This window comes from Dermacentor albipictus, chromosome 6, assembly GCF_038994185.2.
Source record: "Dermacentor albipictus isolate Rhodes 1998 colony chromosome 6, USDA_Dalb.pri_finalv2, whole genome shotgun sequence".
Classification (NCBI taxonomy): Eukaryota; Metazoa; Arthropoda; class Arachnida; order Ixodida; family Ixodidae; genus Dermacentor; species Dermacentor albipictus.
In genome coordinates this window covers 112,123,266-112,139,307 of record NC_091826.1, presented here as the reverse complement: position 1 = coordinate 112,139,307, position 16,042 = coordinate 112,123,266, and the positions used below count along the sequence as shown (strand labels likewise).

Here is a 16,042-nt window from a genome sequence, read left to right as displayed (position 1 = left end):
ATTGACTTGTTCGCTTCGCCAGATGTCCCCGGCACAGTCCAGAGGCAGCTCTCTTGTTCCGAGTTTGTACGTTTTCCGCCCCGAGCACTGACCTATATTGTCACCTACCCTGCCACAGTGTACTGGATAATGACTGTGTGGTTACGCCGTCTCTCAGCGTCCTTCTGTCGCACAATGTTTTCTTTCCCGACACCGTTGCGACTGTTGCGACAGACTAGACTTGTCTGCCTGTTTTAAACATAGGATTCTGCGCTCACGTTCTTCGTCAAGGCATAGCTTCGACCACTCTGTCGTTTTAAAACGAGTGCCAGATTGCGTCACCGTCGCCTGATCATACATCAGCAATCTTTTCCTCCAATGTGGCCACTTTTCATAGGTATCACAATCTCCTCAGAAATGGACAACTGCCGTCATTTGGTCGTCAGATGCTCCGACATTTTCCATTTTGATGGCCGTCCCTTAGGTCAAACTTTTCCGGTCAAACATCATACATATACCCGTGATGCGCCTCCAATTCACCAGCGACTTTACCGCGTGTTGCATGCTAGCTCCAAGTTATTTATGAATAGGCTTACAGGTTGATTTCAAAAGGCATTATTGAGCCGTATGCAAGCCCGTGCACTTGTCTAGTTGTCTTAGTTAAAAAGAAAGACAACTGTTGCGATTATGCGCAGATTACAGATATTTAAGTATAGTATTACCAAGAAAGATGTCCTCTTCCACGCGTTGATGACGCTCAGGGTTGCCTTCACGGCGCAACCTATTTTTCATCCATTGACTTGTACTCTGGTCACTGGCAAATCACTGTTGACGCCAGGGACCGTGAAAATAAGACCGCCTATATTACACTTGGCAACCTCTGTCAGTTCAGTTATTGCATCTGGCTTTTGCAACGACCTGGCCACGTTAGAGAGTATAATAGAGAAATTTCAATGGCCTACCGGCCTGGTCTACCTGGAAGATGGGATCGTCTCTGCTCCGACCTTGGCAACACACCTTACACGTCTTTCGTCCTGTCGGTGTTTCGTGCTGTTGGGCTACAACTTAATTCGAGATTACATTTTAGTCTTCGCCACATTACTATCGTCAGGCATCTGGTCGACTCTTCTCCCGTCCACTTCGATCCCACCAAGGTCCGTGCTATCCTATAGTTTCCTGTACCAACTTGTGTCAAGTACGTTCAAGGCTTTGCGAGATTGTGCTAATATTTCCACCAATTTTTTTAGAAATTTTGCAGACATAGCAAATCCACTAACTGATCATTTCAGGAAAGACGTTCAATTTTCCTGGGGTCTCAATCAACCCACAGCCTTCTCGCACGTCATCACGCTGCTCAATATTCCACTGATTATCTTTATTTCGATGCCCATGCTCAAACTGAAATACGCAATGACGCAAAGTGGCGGTGGAATTTGTGCTGTTTTAGGCCAATACCAAGGTGGTGATGATCAAGTTATTGCTCACGCAAGCCGCCTTTCTTGCGCCTACCGACCGCAATTATTTCATTAACAAGTTGCGACTTCTTCGCACTTGTTTGGGCAGCCAGAAAATTTCACCCGTTCTTATCTGCTGGCTCGAAAGCCAGCACAGAGCATGGTGGTCAGTGGTAACAGTGAAACTGTTACCACTGACCACCATGCTTTGTGCTGGCTTTCGAGCCTCAAGGACCGTTCTGGATGTCTAGGTCGAACGTCTCTACGTCTTCAGCAATTTACGTACATTCTGGGGCCCTATAACGTAAAACTATTCCAATATGTTTCTATTCCAATATCCTGACGTCAAATTTGCGTAACCACCGACGCAAGCACAGGGCGGTCACCCGCAGGGTTGTCTGAACAGACCAATCAAACGCTCTCCTCGCTCATAGGAGGTCACTTTTGTTTGGTTGAAAAACGAATAACGTTGCCTAAACTGAGCGGCTTGTCGTGTCTAATTGGCTGACAAGAGGCTAGAAGAACGCTCAAGTGGAGAGGGACTCACTGGGGCAGAGCCAGTGCACTGAAAATTGATAACCGGATAAAGAGGGTGGTGCCGGCGTGTGCGATTGGTTGGCTTTCCCTTACTTAGCTTGTGGTGGCTGGTCGAAAATCACAGCGGCATACAACGGAAGCTTAAGAATGACGCTAAAACTGACCCTCAGCAACGAAGAGTTGGCAGAATGAGTTGGTAAACGTGCCGAAAGGGCTCAAAAACGTTACACGGCCACGCCAGAAGGTTTATTTTACGGAAATACACCCATGCTCTCCGGCAGGTGCGAGTAGCCAGCGTCTCAGCAATCGGCGGCAGCCATCTTTTACTCCTTTCGGAACGGGGCAGCCTGCGGCTATTCCAAAGAAAATTCAGTTTTGTTCAGCATATTAATGCATCTTTAATGAGTACACGTCACCTTGACGCGGTGAGTTTGTGTGGTTTTGTGACGTCGCGTGACAGGCAGGTGAAGTGGGTGCAGCCCGAGAACTTTTTACCAATTGCCGAGGGCTAATGGCGAGAAGGGGTCGAATCAAAAATAACTGTTTCTCTTTTTTCTGTCAAATCATGCATAATCAGTGTGTATACATCATATCACATGGGGAGATATCGCGGTTTTCGCGACGTCGCGTGACATACAGGTGAAGTGGGCGTGATCGAAAAAAGTTTTTGACTCATCGTGGAGGGCTGATAGCAGAATTGGAATAGAAAAGTTTGGACTAGTTTTACGTTATAGCGCCCCTGGTGTACAAGTGCGGCCGACTACACCGAGACGTCGAGTGCTTGGCGCTCTAACGTAAAACTATTCCAAACTTTTCTTTTCCAATTCTGCAATCAGCGCTGCGCGATTGGTCGAAAACGTTTTTGGACCTCACCCCCCCCCCCCCCCCCTTCGCCTGTCTGTCACGCGACTTCACGAAAACCGCTATAGCTCCCCATCCGATATGACGTGTACACACTGATTATGCAGGATTTGGCCGAACAACAGAGAAATCGTTATTTCTGTTTCGACGCTTTTTCGCCATTAGCCTCCCGGCTATTGGTCAAAAGATTTCGGGCTGCACCCACTGCACCTGCCTGTCAGGCGACGTCACAAAACCGCAAGAACTCACCGCATCAAAGTGACGTGTACTCATTAAAGATGCATTAATATGCCGAACAAAACTGAATTTTCTTCTGAATAGCCTCAGGCTGCCCCGTTCTGAAAGGAATAAACGATGGATGCCGCCGATCGCTCAGGCGCAGGCTACTTGCACTTGCTGGAGAGCATGGGTTTATTGGCGTATAATAAATCTTTTTGCGCCGCCGTGTAACGTTTTCGGGCACTTTCGGCATGTTTACGACCTCGTTCTGCCAACTCTTCTTTGCTGAGGATCCATTTCAGCTTCATTCTTAAGCTTCCGTAGCATGCAGCCGCGATTTTCGACCAGCCGCCGCAAGCTAAGTAAGGGAAAGTGGACCATTCGCAGACGCCGACACCACCCTCTTCGTCCGGTTATCGACTTTCAATGCAGCGGCTGGCCCTATCGAATCCCGCTCCACGTGAGCGTGTTCCTGGCCTCTTGTCAGCCAATTAGATAAGACAAGCCGCTCATGTAGGCAATTTTATTCGTTTTTCGAGCAAACAAAAGTGAACTCCTATGAACGAGGAGAGCGTTTGATTGGTCTGTTCAGACAACCCTGCCGGCGACCGCCCGGTGCTTGCGTCGGCGGTTACGCGTATATGGACGTCAGGAGATTGTAATAAAAACATAATGGCACAGTTTTACGTTATAGGGCCCCTTGTCTTAACAACCCGCCCCCACGGAGAACACATCAGCCGGCATTTTGTCGCTCACCGCTTCCAGCCACATTGGTGACGAGCGACGGCGGGAAACGTCTCTAAATGATCTGATCAAGCGCCCGCATTCTTGCTCATCGGGACGGTCACTTCTTTTGTTCGTCATTGTAAATGACATCTTATATCGCCGGAGCATGCCCACGAGGGACAGGAGCTACTTCTCGTCTTGCCGACTCATCTCCGGGCGGTCGTACTCGAGCAACTTCGTGATGTCGCCACGGCCGGCCACCTAGGCGTTTTAGGACGTGCGAACGTGTGCGGCAACACATTTTCTGGCCCAGTCTCTACCACTATGTTCATCGTTATCTCGCTGCCTGCAAGTTGTGCCAATGCCAGAAAAGGCCAGCTCTTCCTGCTGATGGGCTCTTCCAGCCTATTGATATACCGGCCGAGCTAGGTACTTTCTCGTGTTCGTCTCGACCCTCTCGGACCTTTCCCTCCTTCCACCGCGGACAATAAACTGATTGCCGTTGCTACAGATTATGGAACGTGTTACGCCATCACAGCATCTCTCTCGACCAGTTGCGTTATGGACGTCGCCGACTCGTCGATGCAAGGCATCATTTGACATTACAGCGCTCCTGATGAATTTCTTAATGACGAAGTCGCCACTTCTTAGCTACAGTCATCGAAGGCTTACTTCCTTCTTGTGGTAACATACACAAGCGAACGGCTGCCTGCCAGCCTCAAACGAACGGTTTTACTGAACGCCTGAATAGGAAGATCACGCATATGCTTTCTATGTATGTTTCGTCATATCAAAACGACTGTTACACCGCGCTGCCTTTCGTCACCTTTGCATATAGCTACTCACGCCATGACACCGACAACACACCTTGCGTATACGAACGAGAACAAACGCTCCATGTTTTCGCAAGTGTCTTTTGACCGCTGCCAAACCGTCGACTCGACACGCTCGCAACATCGCTGCTACAGCAGAAAAGGCGTGCAAGATTGCCCGTCTTCGCCTCTCTGCGTCGCAGACACAACAGGAGTTGTACCGCTGTGCCACTTGTTCACCTTCATTGCCAATGTTTTAAACAAGTAACTCTTGTTAATATGTTGCGTTGCCTGTGGCGTTGTTATTTTCGTTTGTGTTTTACTTCTCGTTGAACGGTGCTGGTTGATAGGTCACTTACGAAAGGTACTTTTATTTATAATTCTTGTTATTACAGGGTGTTTCTAGTAAATTGTGCCAAGGATTTTAAAAAATGTGGTTAGCTGCAGCCGAATAAAACCAACGGTATATGGTTTGCCGTCATGTGTCTCTCCTTATATTATTTTTTATATTACGCTTAACTAGGTTATTTAACTAAGGTCCGGTATGAAAATGTTTAAATGTTCACTTTACGGCCAAGTGCGTTTCGTTGCGTTGTACAGGAGGTTCAGAAACGAACAATTCAATTTTTTGTGGCAACGTACATGCAGCGCGGTGATATTTTTCGGCGTTTAATGAAAGCTCGGTAAATATGAAATAAAGCCACACGACTGCGCTCATGCGCTATCGTAATGCAACGCATCCTGCTGCTAATAAACGAAGAATGTTAATGAAATTTTGACTAAAAAGAAATGAAACTAATAGCTTTTTTTTTGTAAACACACCAAAAAGAAGGTTTCGTTTTAGTAATACTCAAAACAGAGCGATACAATGACGGATTATTAAGGAATGATGTTGCTTTCAAGGTGACTTCGTGGGGTGGGGCGCAAACTTATACTCGATAACTTTGTGTAGCAAGATTCTGTGCCAGAATTCCCGCACCGCAGAGAGGCAACGGCAGATGCATAGCAGATGGAGCAAGCCATGAGCCGCGCACTTACTGAAACGCCTTCGCAAGCGGAGAACCCCACAGAGGTCGAGCGATCACGGCCGAGAACACGGTGAAGGGCCGCCGTCCGACTGCAGCTGGACGCAGCAATTCTACCATTCCCTGCATAACATGGATGACGTCAGCTGAGCAGAACACTGACGTGGCGCTACACCAATATCGATTAGTCCCTGGCAATGAGCGTTCACGCGGTTACCAAATAATCGCACTAACTATAGAAGCAAGTCCAAAAACAACGTATATATAAATAGCCTCATTGCAAGTCTTCGTGCAAGAATTGCGCTTCGATGTCCAAAAAATGCATAGCTCATTTAAATTGCTACGACTTTTATTCTACATGAAATGCATGCGCTCAATGTATTTTGAACTTAGTGTCAAACAGCAGCAGTGCGTTCATGTCACACAGCGCGAATACGGCCCTGTAATAAAAGCCACAATGTGTTCACAGTTCTTTAAATAATTCCGAAAACCATTTTACCAATTTTTAATTACCACAAGAACAAAACAACAGCATAAGAAACACGAGTGGGACGATGCGCATAAGCACTACCTGAAACTAAATGGTCCCGAAATGGTTTGGACAAATTAATTAGACGCCTAAGGTAAAGCTTTAGTAAAACATTCGCGCCACAGTTTAAGTGAAGCGTCTCATATTAGGAAAGCTACGGGCGATTACAAGTTACCTTCCTTCCTAGCCATGCTTGTGCTCCTGAACTCGTTAGACGAACTATCAGGGCTAAGCTCTGCTTTCACAGGCTCTACGTCATCATGTGACTTCGTGTCGCCTACTTCCGGTGCTTTGAAGGCAGCGTGTCCAGCCTTTCCAACCTCTCCGCTAGTCGACGGGGCGTCAATGTCCAGGGAGAGCTTTCCGAACAGCGTGCGTTGGGAGCCTACTGTGCCACCGCCAGGCGTGTCTGGTACTTCCTTAAATGCAGGCGAGTTGGGCGTTTCGACGGATGGGTGCAGGCGGGAACGTGAGCGGCTTGCGTGGTGTAGCCACCTGGTGGCGCAGAGCTGAACGAGCCAAATGTGCAACTAATATTACTTTTATCTTCCTCGGCCAGACGTCAATCCGCCAGACCCTCGATTTTGTGTTCATATTTGCCTGCGTCCTTGTCTCCTGCTCCGCGAAATTTTTTAATTTCGTTGGAGCCTTTTAGTCGGCAGACAATGCACGTTAGGACAATAGCAAACGTGGCTCCCAAGTTACTTTCCCTGGGATTCAAGGATAAATGCTGAGTGAATGTAGGCTGCTTTAAGGAGAGGCAATAGCACGGTGGCTATCGAAGTAGTTTGCTTGAGTTCAGGAGCGCCTGCTTTGTACCCAAACTCAACTGAATCCAACTCACTTTTATGTTCAGGAGCAGACTTTTGGCGCTGTCCATGTTGAAATAGTAGGCCGGGATGTCCAGGTATCCGAAAAGAGAAATTCCACGCTTCCAAAGCTCGAGCAGCTTATCCCCGCTTTGACTAAGCCACGTTTGCTTCATTTGCTCTCGGTTGCTGAAACAGTGGGCATCAGAAGATGAGTGCACACAGCCGTACACATAGCGCATCATAAACTGCACTAGAGTGAGATGCCTCAGGTATCGCCAGAACAAGTACTCTAAACTGCACGCAAGATGTCGAACCACTAATACACTTTAGAAGCCTCAACTGACCACAGCTGACCAAAGGTCAGCTGACCACGCTGACCTTTGGGAGTCGAGGGCTTATGTTTCAGAACGTCCGTTGAGGCTGTAACAGCTGAATGTTCAAGAGAGCAAAAGGCTCTCGTGTCCGAAAACAGCGAGTGAATTCATGCGTTCACTGTGAGGCTCACGTTCAAGAGTGTATCCCCAAGATGTCACAAAAAGTAGTCAGAAGTAAGAAGTAGGCTGTGAAGAAAACAAAATTCACCTTCCGCACCTGTCTCCTGGCTCCCCCCCCCCTCTTCACGTTAGTCTGACCCACAGTAACTATAAGCCGACAATTCTAAAGAAGAAAAAGTAACGTCTTTCTCCTATTTTTGATCAACACCACCTTGTTCAATTCTATGAAGTGGCTAACTGGTGTTCCAGTTAAATTTGTCCTGCAGTGCACTAAAAAGGCGCTTTGCTGGAAACGTAGGCGGATCTACAATGCATTTTACAAGCTTTAAGTGCCCATCCTGTGTATCTTACACGAAGTCGGAGGTTAACCCTTTCCTACGTGCAACACACCGGCAGTTGTTTCACCTCCGTTTGTTCCACAAAGCATACTATTATAATCACTACCTTCAAACGCTCTTAATAAAATCATCACCATATACATCTACTCACGTGTTGGTCATGCACAGAATGTATGTGTGCCAAGATGGAAAACCGTAACATATTCTCAATCTTTGTAGCCGAAAGATTGTGTCGACTGGAACCACCTCCCTAAATGCATTGTACTACTAACTGACTTCTCCCGCAGTCGTACTACACTACTTGATTTTTTTTTAAAACTGCGATTGACTTCTGTTCATCAATCACATTGTACTATTTGAGTTCCTCTGACTGAATATTTTTGTACTGCTTTGTATATCCGTCTATTTACTTGCAACTGCTTTTTTTCTTGTTTACTTTTCTGCTGGTACCTTTAACAGCTCTCTCACAATATTTCAAATATGCATTTCAATGCTACTAGCAGTAAGGCGTCCTATTTCAGCAGGCCAACTCAATGAATGGCATTGCGTTACATGTCAGATTTAAATGTAAGAATGCAGTTACCTGGAGAAGAAAAAGAACATACAATTTTATAAGCGCAGCCACAGATATACAAGTTTGCCGGATAGAAGACTGGTGGGAATGGTGCGTATTCAGCTATCGTGCATAGTTTAAAGCCGGACATACAAAGAAACGCAAAAGAACGAGCGCTGGCTACAAAGTGAAACGTTGCAACTTTGTTACTGCTGCTGAGGCTCGGTTCAACTGGTTAGTGACATTTTGAAACAAAAGAACAGTGCTAAGTTAGACGAAACACGAAACAGCAGGTGCACGTGCGGCACAGATTTTGTTGCACTGGAGCAGCCCCTATTTCTTTGGGTCACGAGTTTTGTTTTTTGTTTGAACACTCTTAACGCGTCTTACGAAAAAAAAAAAGAAACACGCTAACACCATCTTTTGCTTATGAAGCACCGCACGCGTTTTAGCCGACAAAAGAACGGAACCACGAAATATTTGACGAAAGGCATTTGCTCATTCTGACGCGTGTCTCGTTTTACTTGACGTTTCGCTTCCCTATTTCTCTGCTACGCTATCCATACCGCCTAAAGCCGCGCCTACGCAGTGGTTGGGTGCTTGTCAGACGTTTAATCAGTTTTGCTCGCTGAACACCACTGCCTCTATAGACGAGGACGCAGAGGTAAACAGAGGACGGTGGCATGCTCACTCGTAATTGAATCCAACGCCGTATTTAGTCTTGGAGTGCGCGCCCGAAGCCGCCGACAAGAAATGCAGAAAGTCCTCTTTGAAAATGGAGTAGCTTGATCCGCCCTCGCTGTCCATGGTAGTGTAGAAAATGTAGTCGCAAAGGCCGTCATCGGGCAAAGGTGTGTTCGCGGTAAAGTTGATTCCGAATGTGCAGATCAGTGGGGACTGCAGAGGCTTGTCGACATTCACGGGCGGCACTGAGCAAAGACCCAATAAATGGTTGAGAAAATCAGTCTATGAACGAGTGAATCTACGAACGAGTCCTACAACCTGCTTCGTACGTTTGTATTACAGCAGAAAACTCACTTTCATGGAGCGCAAGCAGGGGGAAATATTCATGTACAACAAAAAAGTAAGCGGAATTGTGAAATTCTGAAGATGTTAGCAGCATTAATTATAGCATTAACAAAAAACTACACTGACAAATAAATACATTCTCCATATCGTCAACAAGACAGTGGCAAGATTCTACTGACTCTCTTTGCTTCGTCTGTCAATCATCATTGCGTGATACAGACAGTCATAAGGGTCTACTACCCCATGGCGAAGGGGTCTTTGCAGCGCTTTCTGCCTTTCAAGATGCCACAAAATATAAAGGAGCTGGTTACTTTCTATGGTGTACAAAGCGGTGAAACCCTTTGCAATTAAAATTAGTTCATGTCCGAGTCGCACCAGTTCAACACTTCTGGTGGAAAATTAATGCAGTCCCATCGAGATTTGAAAAACGTTGGAACAAAGCGATAGTCCAAAAAAGGTTATCTTGTTATAACAAGTATTTGTTGAGAATGACCTTCACAAAGGTAGTGCAATATAGGCCCATTCTGAAATCGGCGAGATAACATGGCCCATGCAAAACTTCAATAAGTGGTATTTACTGTTCGAAACGTTCTGGCAAAAAACCTGTGGGTTGTACCGTAGTGGGGACGCCCCTCGTTGAAAGGAGCAGTGGCTTTGAAGGATCGATGCCTATGAGTGGAGAAGATTGGTGCACGTATTTAATTAGTATTAGTAATAAACCAGCAGAGTCCCACCTGACCCGCGGTAAGATCTCTTCACATCGACCGCCTTAATAAACATTGGCTTCTACGTACGATTTTTTTCGTATGGTAAACTTAATAGAACAATTGGTTACAATTTCGTAGTTTGGAAATGCTGATGTTACAAACAGCTATCAATACTTCAACATAAAAGTCGCTTAACTTGCTTTCTATTTTCTGCCTAAGTTGCTGCTCTACACTCTAGTGCAAGGCGTTTGAGAAACCTAGCAAGAAATTAAGAAAATAAGGGTAGATATAGCTGACATAAGAGCACCTGTGGAGGCTGACTGTTATTAAATGCACTTCTTACATCTATGACTTTTCGAGGCTAGAGAACTGTGAAACTGCAAAATACTGTATTTAGATCTAGACTACTATTTCAAAGGCAAAAAATTGTTATCAATTGTGCGTATTGTCATGCAGTAGTGACGGTAAAGAACACAGTAACACCGAATAGTTTAAAATAAAGTTTGTCGCCTTCACGTACGTTAAAGCACCTCTGCGGGACGTTATGGTGCGTGCCCTATGAAGTCCTTTAGTTTACCTTACGGAAACAGAAACGTAAATAAAACGTTATCAAATTGGTGCCGTCTGGTGCCTCGTGCCAAACGTATCCACCCAAAGACGATCCATTAGCAACCATCCTGCTGTTGCTATGTGGACGCGTCTCGTTAGGCATATGGGCGCCAGAATCAGCGAACGATCTCAGAAAGTGGACGCGCTATGCGCTCATAACTAACCTTTCAGGCCAGTTTAGAGAAAGCGAAAGCTTATTACAATAGTTACTGGCAATCAACGCGAGTGAGAGCGTAGCCATCACGAGAATTCACGCTCAAGCGGGAGCCATGGGTGCCGCCATGTTCGACAACGCTATTAGCGTCCTTAAACATTACGGACGTTAAACTCGCCAAATAACGCACGTTGTAATGGCGCACGTAAACCGCAGAAACCCATGACGTTCCGAGCATACGCAGTGAGGACGACGCTATTTCTTTACGCACCTAATGCTTTTACGTTTGGTTGCAAACGTTAAACGAAAGCTGTCTAATACTGTGAATTACGAAACTAACTTTTATTGGGCGAACTTGCGCCTACAAAAACAGGCTACCCTTAAAGCACAACGATAGTAGAGAACACAGTCGGCGATTGTCGAAAATCTGATCCGCGGGTCTAGCGCGTCAGCTTTTATACATGAGCCATCGAAGGTTCCAGAGTAATCGCTGGTGCCAGCGTGCCTGCCAGAAAGTTCTACACAATTCGCGTTGCCCATGCAATCAGATTTCGCAAGCTTCGGTGACAACACAACCACCGATAACATTCGAGAGACTTCTGATACATGCGGGCGCGTCCCACGCTGAGATAACATTTGTTAGATGGTGAAAAGCGCTCCCCCGAAAAAGATAAACAAGCCCACTTGTCAGTATTAAAAGAACTAAACTATGAGGTTTAACGTGCAAAAAACACTTTCTGATTATGAGGCACGCCGCAGTGGGGAACTCCGGAAATTTCGACCACCTGGGGTTCTTTAACGTGCACCTAAATCTAATAAGTACACGGGTGTTTTCGCGTTACAACCCCATCGAAATGCGGCCACCGCGGCCGGGATTCGATCCCGCGACCTCGTGCTCAGCAGCCTAACACCATAGCCACTGAGCCACTACGGCTTTTTTTTTTCTTTATTGCCTTTTCACAAACGCAAACAAAAAGATCAATTACACGACATGTACATATTCTAAAAACACCAGCCACAGCTCGGCCAGTGTAAGGTGTTTAGAAGGGCTTCACAGAAGCCAATTGGTCTAGTACAGGAAGCCATTCCGGGGGTTCACATAGTGCTCTGAACAAGTCGCGTGTGTATATAATGCTCTCAACAAAATAGTGTCTTGCTGAGTGAGCCTGTATATGACAATGTCTGATGTCCATTCTCGTCTTCCATACGCTGTGCATGCAAAGCAGCATTAGCATATCACTCGGCGCTTCCCCTGTTTCTGCACGTGGAAGAAACCGGATTCCAAAAGGGCTTATCGGCAATTCTTTTTTAAGTGTTCTTTGTAGGACGTCCCACAGAAATACGGCGTCATGGCAGTCAATAAAAATATGCTCAATTGATTCTGGCTTATTACAGATTAAGCAGTTTACCGACCAAGGTACAGAAAGACCTTTGCTTTGTAACCATGGCTTTACAGGGAGAGTGTCAGTATGTAATTGAAAAAAGAACGTTTTAGCAGAGGGACGCGTCAGTACTATGGAACACCGCTCTAGATGTAGCGTGCAGACTCAGCTCGGCGTTTTCTTTAAAAAATGTTATGGATACAGCAGCATTATAAAAGTACGCGGACCTGTCATTATATTTCCTCATTTACAATTAATATATAACTAATGAAGGGGAAATCTTTATTTCCAACCGCATTTTAACACAGTGCTCCAAATTCTTTGTTGCGTGAAACCTTCGCAGTATTTAAACTGCCCCTTAATTGCTTGTATAATAGAGAGAAAAAGAAGAGGAAAAATGGGAAGGTAAAGCAGTTAAATGTAAAGGGCATGAAAGATTGAAAAAAAAAAGGAAAGAATGAACAGTAAAGAAAAGAGACTTGGTGTTAACAGTAGTAACGATAGGCTTACTATGATCGTCTTCGCAGGTTCGTTTGTCTTAGATAACTCACAGAGTAGTCGCAGTTTTTAGGTCTGGTGACTTTAGAGGTGACTTATTTATACTTTGAGCCTCTGTAAAGCGTTGTCAACTTATTTGACTGTGTTAACGTACAAAAGCAACACACGCACAATAATAGGGGTGCCGTAGTGAGAGAGCTCCCGGTTCATTTCAAGACCCTACTATTTTTATTGATAGCGATAGCATTGCACGCGGACTTCGTCAAGTTTGGAGGTACCTAACTAAAAACGTAGGACGATACTGAAGGCAGTGCGCTATCTAGCTTGGCGTATGTAAGCGAGAACTATCACGATAAAAAATGTGAGCGCCAGAAGCTTCAAATAGCGAATTTGGCACGAGGGAAGCAAACGTGCCACTGTGGCCGAATGGTTGCAGAATTATGCTGCTGCGCTGGAAGATGGAGCGGTCACGCATGTTGATAGCGTTATAGATGGACATCTACTTGAAATGTATATAATAGAAAATTCCAGATGTGTTGAGCGACAGCGATCGTGTCAAAATGTGCCCTAGATAAGAGGTACAGAAACGCGACCTTGATAAATGAAAGTTCGCAAGACTACTTGTGAAGGGCGCGGGCATAGCCCGTCGAAATTTCCCGGTCAACGCAATATAAGTTTGCTATAACTTTAAGAGAGTCAGCGTTGTTAACTGCTGACCAAGTTTTTTTTTTTTCAAGTACAACCAATGCTCGGCACGAGTGTTTCTTCAGTTTCTTGCGTTTGCTTTCTGAACCCGCGTCCCTGTGCTGAGTAGCGGTACCAAATAGCAAAAGCGTGAACTCGATAGGTGTAGTATTTCACTCTCAACATAGTCGCTGCGTGCATTCATTTACAGCACAAGCTTCAATTACATTATTTGAGCTTTCAGTTGCAGCACGATTGCGACACTTCTCGAACAACCAAATGAAAGAGTCTGCAATATATTTTATGAGAGATATAGCCGAAATCAATCAGAATCAATATGGCCGTGTGTACGTCGTTGGCTTCTTGATTTTAACGGGATACACTGTTTTTATACTTTTCTGATTTGCGTGAGCAGATTATAACAAAACAAAAACACTACGCTCATGGCGCGTAGCAGATGGCGGTAGAGAAAAGGAACAGAAATGACCCATCCAATATGGGCGAAATATGCAATGTCAGCCTTTGAAAAGTTAACGAATGTTTAAAGTTAACGTTATTAAAGACGGCGGAAATGACTGGGTGAACTACAAGAATGTCGTCAGAATCGGTAAAGACATATTTAATAGTGCATGGCATGAAAATTATATATACACATTCGCCTCAAAACTATATTCTTTTATTGTAGGCTAACCCAATGCCCAATATCCTTCTTTATCAATGGCGTATATATTGTGCTGCGGAAGACGTTACCAAGTAGACTAGAAGGCTGAGCTACTGCATCAACCATAGTGGGCCTATTCTCGAGAAGAAGTGGCTTCACATTTCACACAGGCACATTAGTGTGTGCAGTATTAAAACTCTTACTACCGTGGCACTCACAGCATTCACAACATAATCGTATTAGAGAATGTAACTGAGCTAACAGCCAAACGCATAATCAGATATAAACGACGGTTGGCAGCTCAGACGCTGCAGGCGATGTAGTTCCCACGGGTAGCCGTTTATTGGGCAGCGGGATGAAAGAAAAGCAACAAGGACAACGCGGCTTACTATTTAGACTGCTTTAAAGCTTAGAGGCGGACAATCTTACTATAACGATGACGAATTTGACACATTTACCACGTAATGGCGACATAAGGGGATCACAATGTACAGGAGAGAGGGAGGAGGGAGAGGAAAACTGCCAGTAACACGCGGAAATATGGCAGCAGCTGGGTGCCATAACGGAGGGAGTGGGCTGGCGTCGTAGACTCAGCGTGCAGGCGCGAGGTGCGCGCGCGGGCGATCGGAACACCACGATGTTAGAGAGATGACGTCACACTGCCAATACCAACGGGCTTCCGCTATTTAACCGCAGGTGGAGGACGCAACCACGTCACTCAGGGTTGGTGTTCATGCTTTACACTCGCCTTCGCAGCCATTTGAACCTATCTGCCAAAAATAAACTGCTTGGTCTCCGGAGTGGCCTGCAGCGGACAGCTGAGAAAGTGATCCCATATAGCTCCAAATGGCAATAGATATCGTGTATAGATTCCACTATCCACATTCTACAACCTACATTTTTACGCCAATCATATTGTTACGATGAGTTGCGAAGAAATGGTTTTATTTACAGGAGATGGACGATGGTCGTAGCGTGATCGCAGCGCAGCCCGGCCTCTCAAACTCCTCGTTCTCTTCGTCTTCTCTTTCTTCTCTTCTTGTCCGTGCCTTTCATATCTGTTACATTTCCCCACAAGCAGACGAAGCCCGTGGGGTGAGTCAGGATGGACAAGCAGGGTAGAAACGCTTCAGGCGAGCAATATGAGTAGCTGAGTTCTGCTTGATCACCGGCCATTGCACAGTATGCGAACTATGACGTAATTGAGTTCGCTCAGGCGGTCCACAACTACAAATGGGCCTGAATATTGGGACAAGAACATTTGGCACAATCCACGCTTGCGTTGCGGTGTCGAAAGAGGGACCAAGTCACCTTTTTCCAAAGATACTTGTACGTGACGGTCGTCGTATCGCTCTTTCGAACGACTTTGCGAGGCCAGAGTACGAAGACGAGCGATTCGACGCGCTTCTTCGGCGAGACACAGTCTTCGATACAGAATCATCACTGTGCAGTATGAAGGGTAAGAAAGTGTCCAGAGGGCTTCGCGGTAACCTTGCATACAGGAGATGAAATGGGCTATAGTTCGCTATAGTTCGTGGTTTCGTGCTTCGCCGTGTTGCATGCATAAGTGATGAAGGGCAGCACGTCGTCCCAGTTCTTATGATTGGAGGAGACGTACATGGCAAGCATGTTAGTCAGCGTTGTGTTTGTCCTTTCAACGAGGGCATTGGTCTGTGGATGATGCGGCGTGGAATGACGGAACTGTGAAGTGCACAAACGAAGTAACTCTTCAATGGCATCAGCCGTGAACTGGCGACCACGGTCGCTGATGATGACACGTGGTGGGCCATGACGAAGGACCACGGAACGGAGCAGGAAGACCGCCACGCAAGCAGCGGTGGAAGACGGTATGGCTGCAGTTTCTGCATACCGTTTAAGATGGTCGACGCAGACAATTATACAGCGGTTCTTGTTGTTAGATAACGGGAATGGACCCAAAATGTCAATGCCTACTTCCTCGAACGGCGTACTGGGTGGTG

General features: G+C 45.9%; 1 protein-coding gene across 7 annotated transcripts in view; it reads right to left on the bottom strand.

The window, feature by feature from the left end:
- LOC135913307 (uncharacterized) overlaps window positions 1-16,042 on the bottom strand; it is a 568,389-nt gene that overhangs the window by 116,730 nt on the left and 435,617 nt on the right. For 6 of the 7 annotated variants that reach the window (XM_070541258.1, XM_065445900.2, XM_070541259.1 and 3 more), the window contains 4 exons: window positions 9,972-10,037; window positions 9,031-9,268; window positions 6,987-7,140; window positions 5,627-5,736 (listed from right to left, as the gene is read on the bottom strand). In XM_070541258.1, coding sequence (XP_070397359.1) covers window positions 5,627-5,736; window positions 6,987-7,140; window positions 9,031-9,268; window positions 9,972-10,037 — 568 coding nt within the window. The remainder of the gene's footprint in view (window positions 1-5,626; window positions 5,737-6,986; window positions 7,141-9,030; window positions 9,269-9,971; window positions 10,038-16,042) is intronic. The other variant, XM_065445902.2, reaches the window with a different exon arrangement.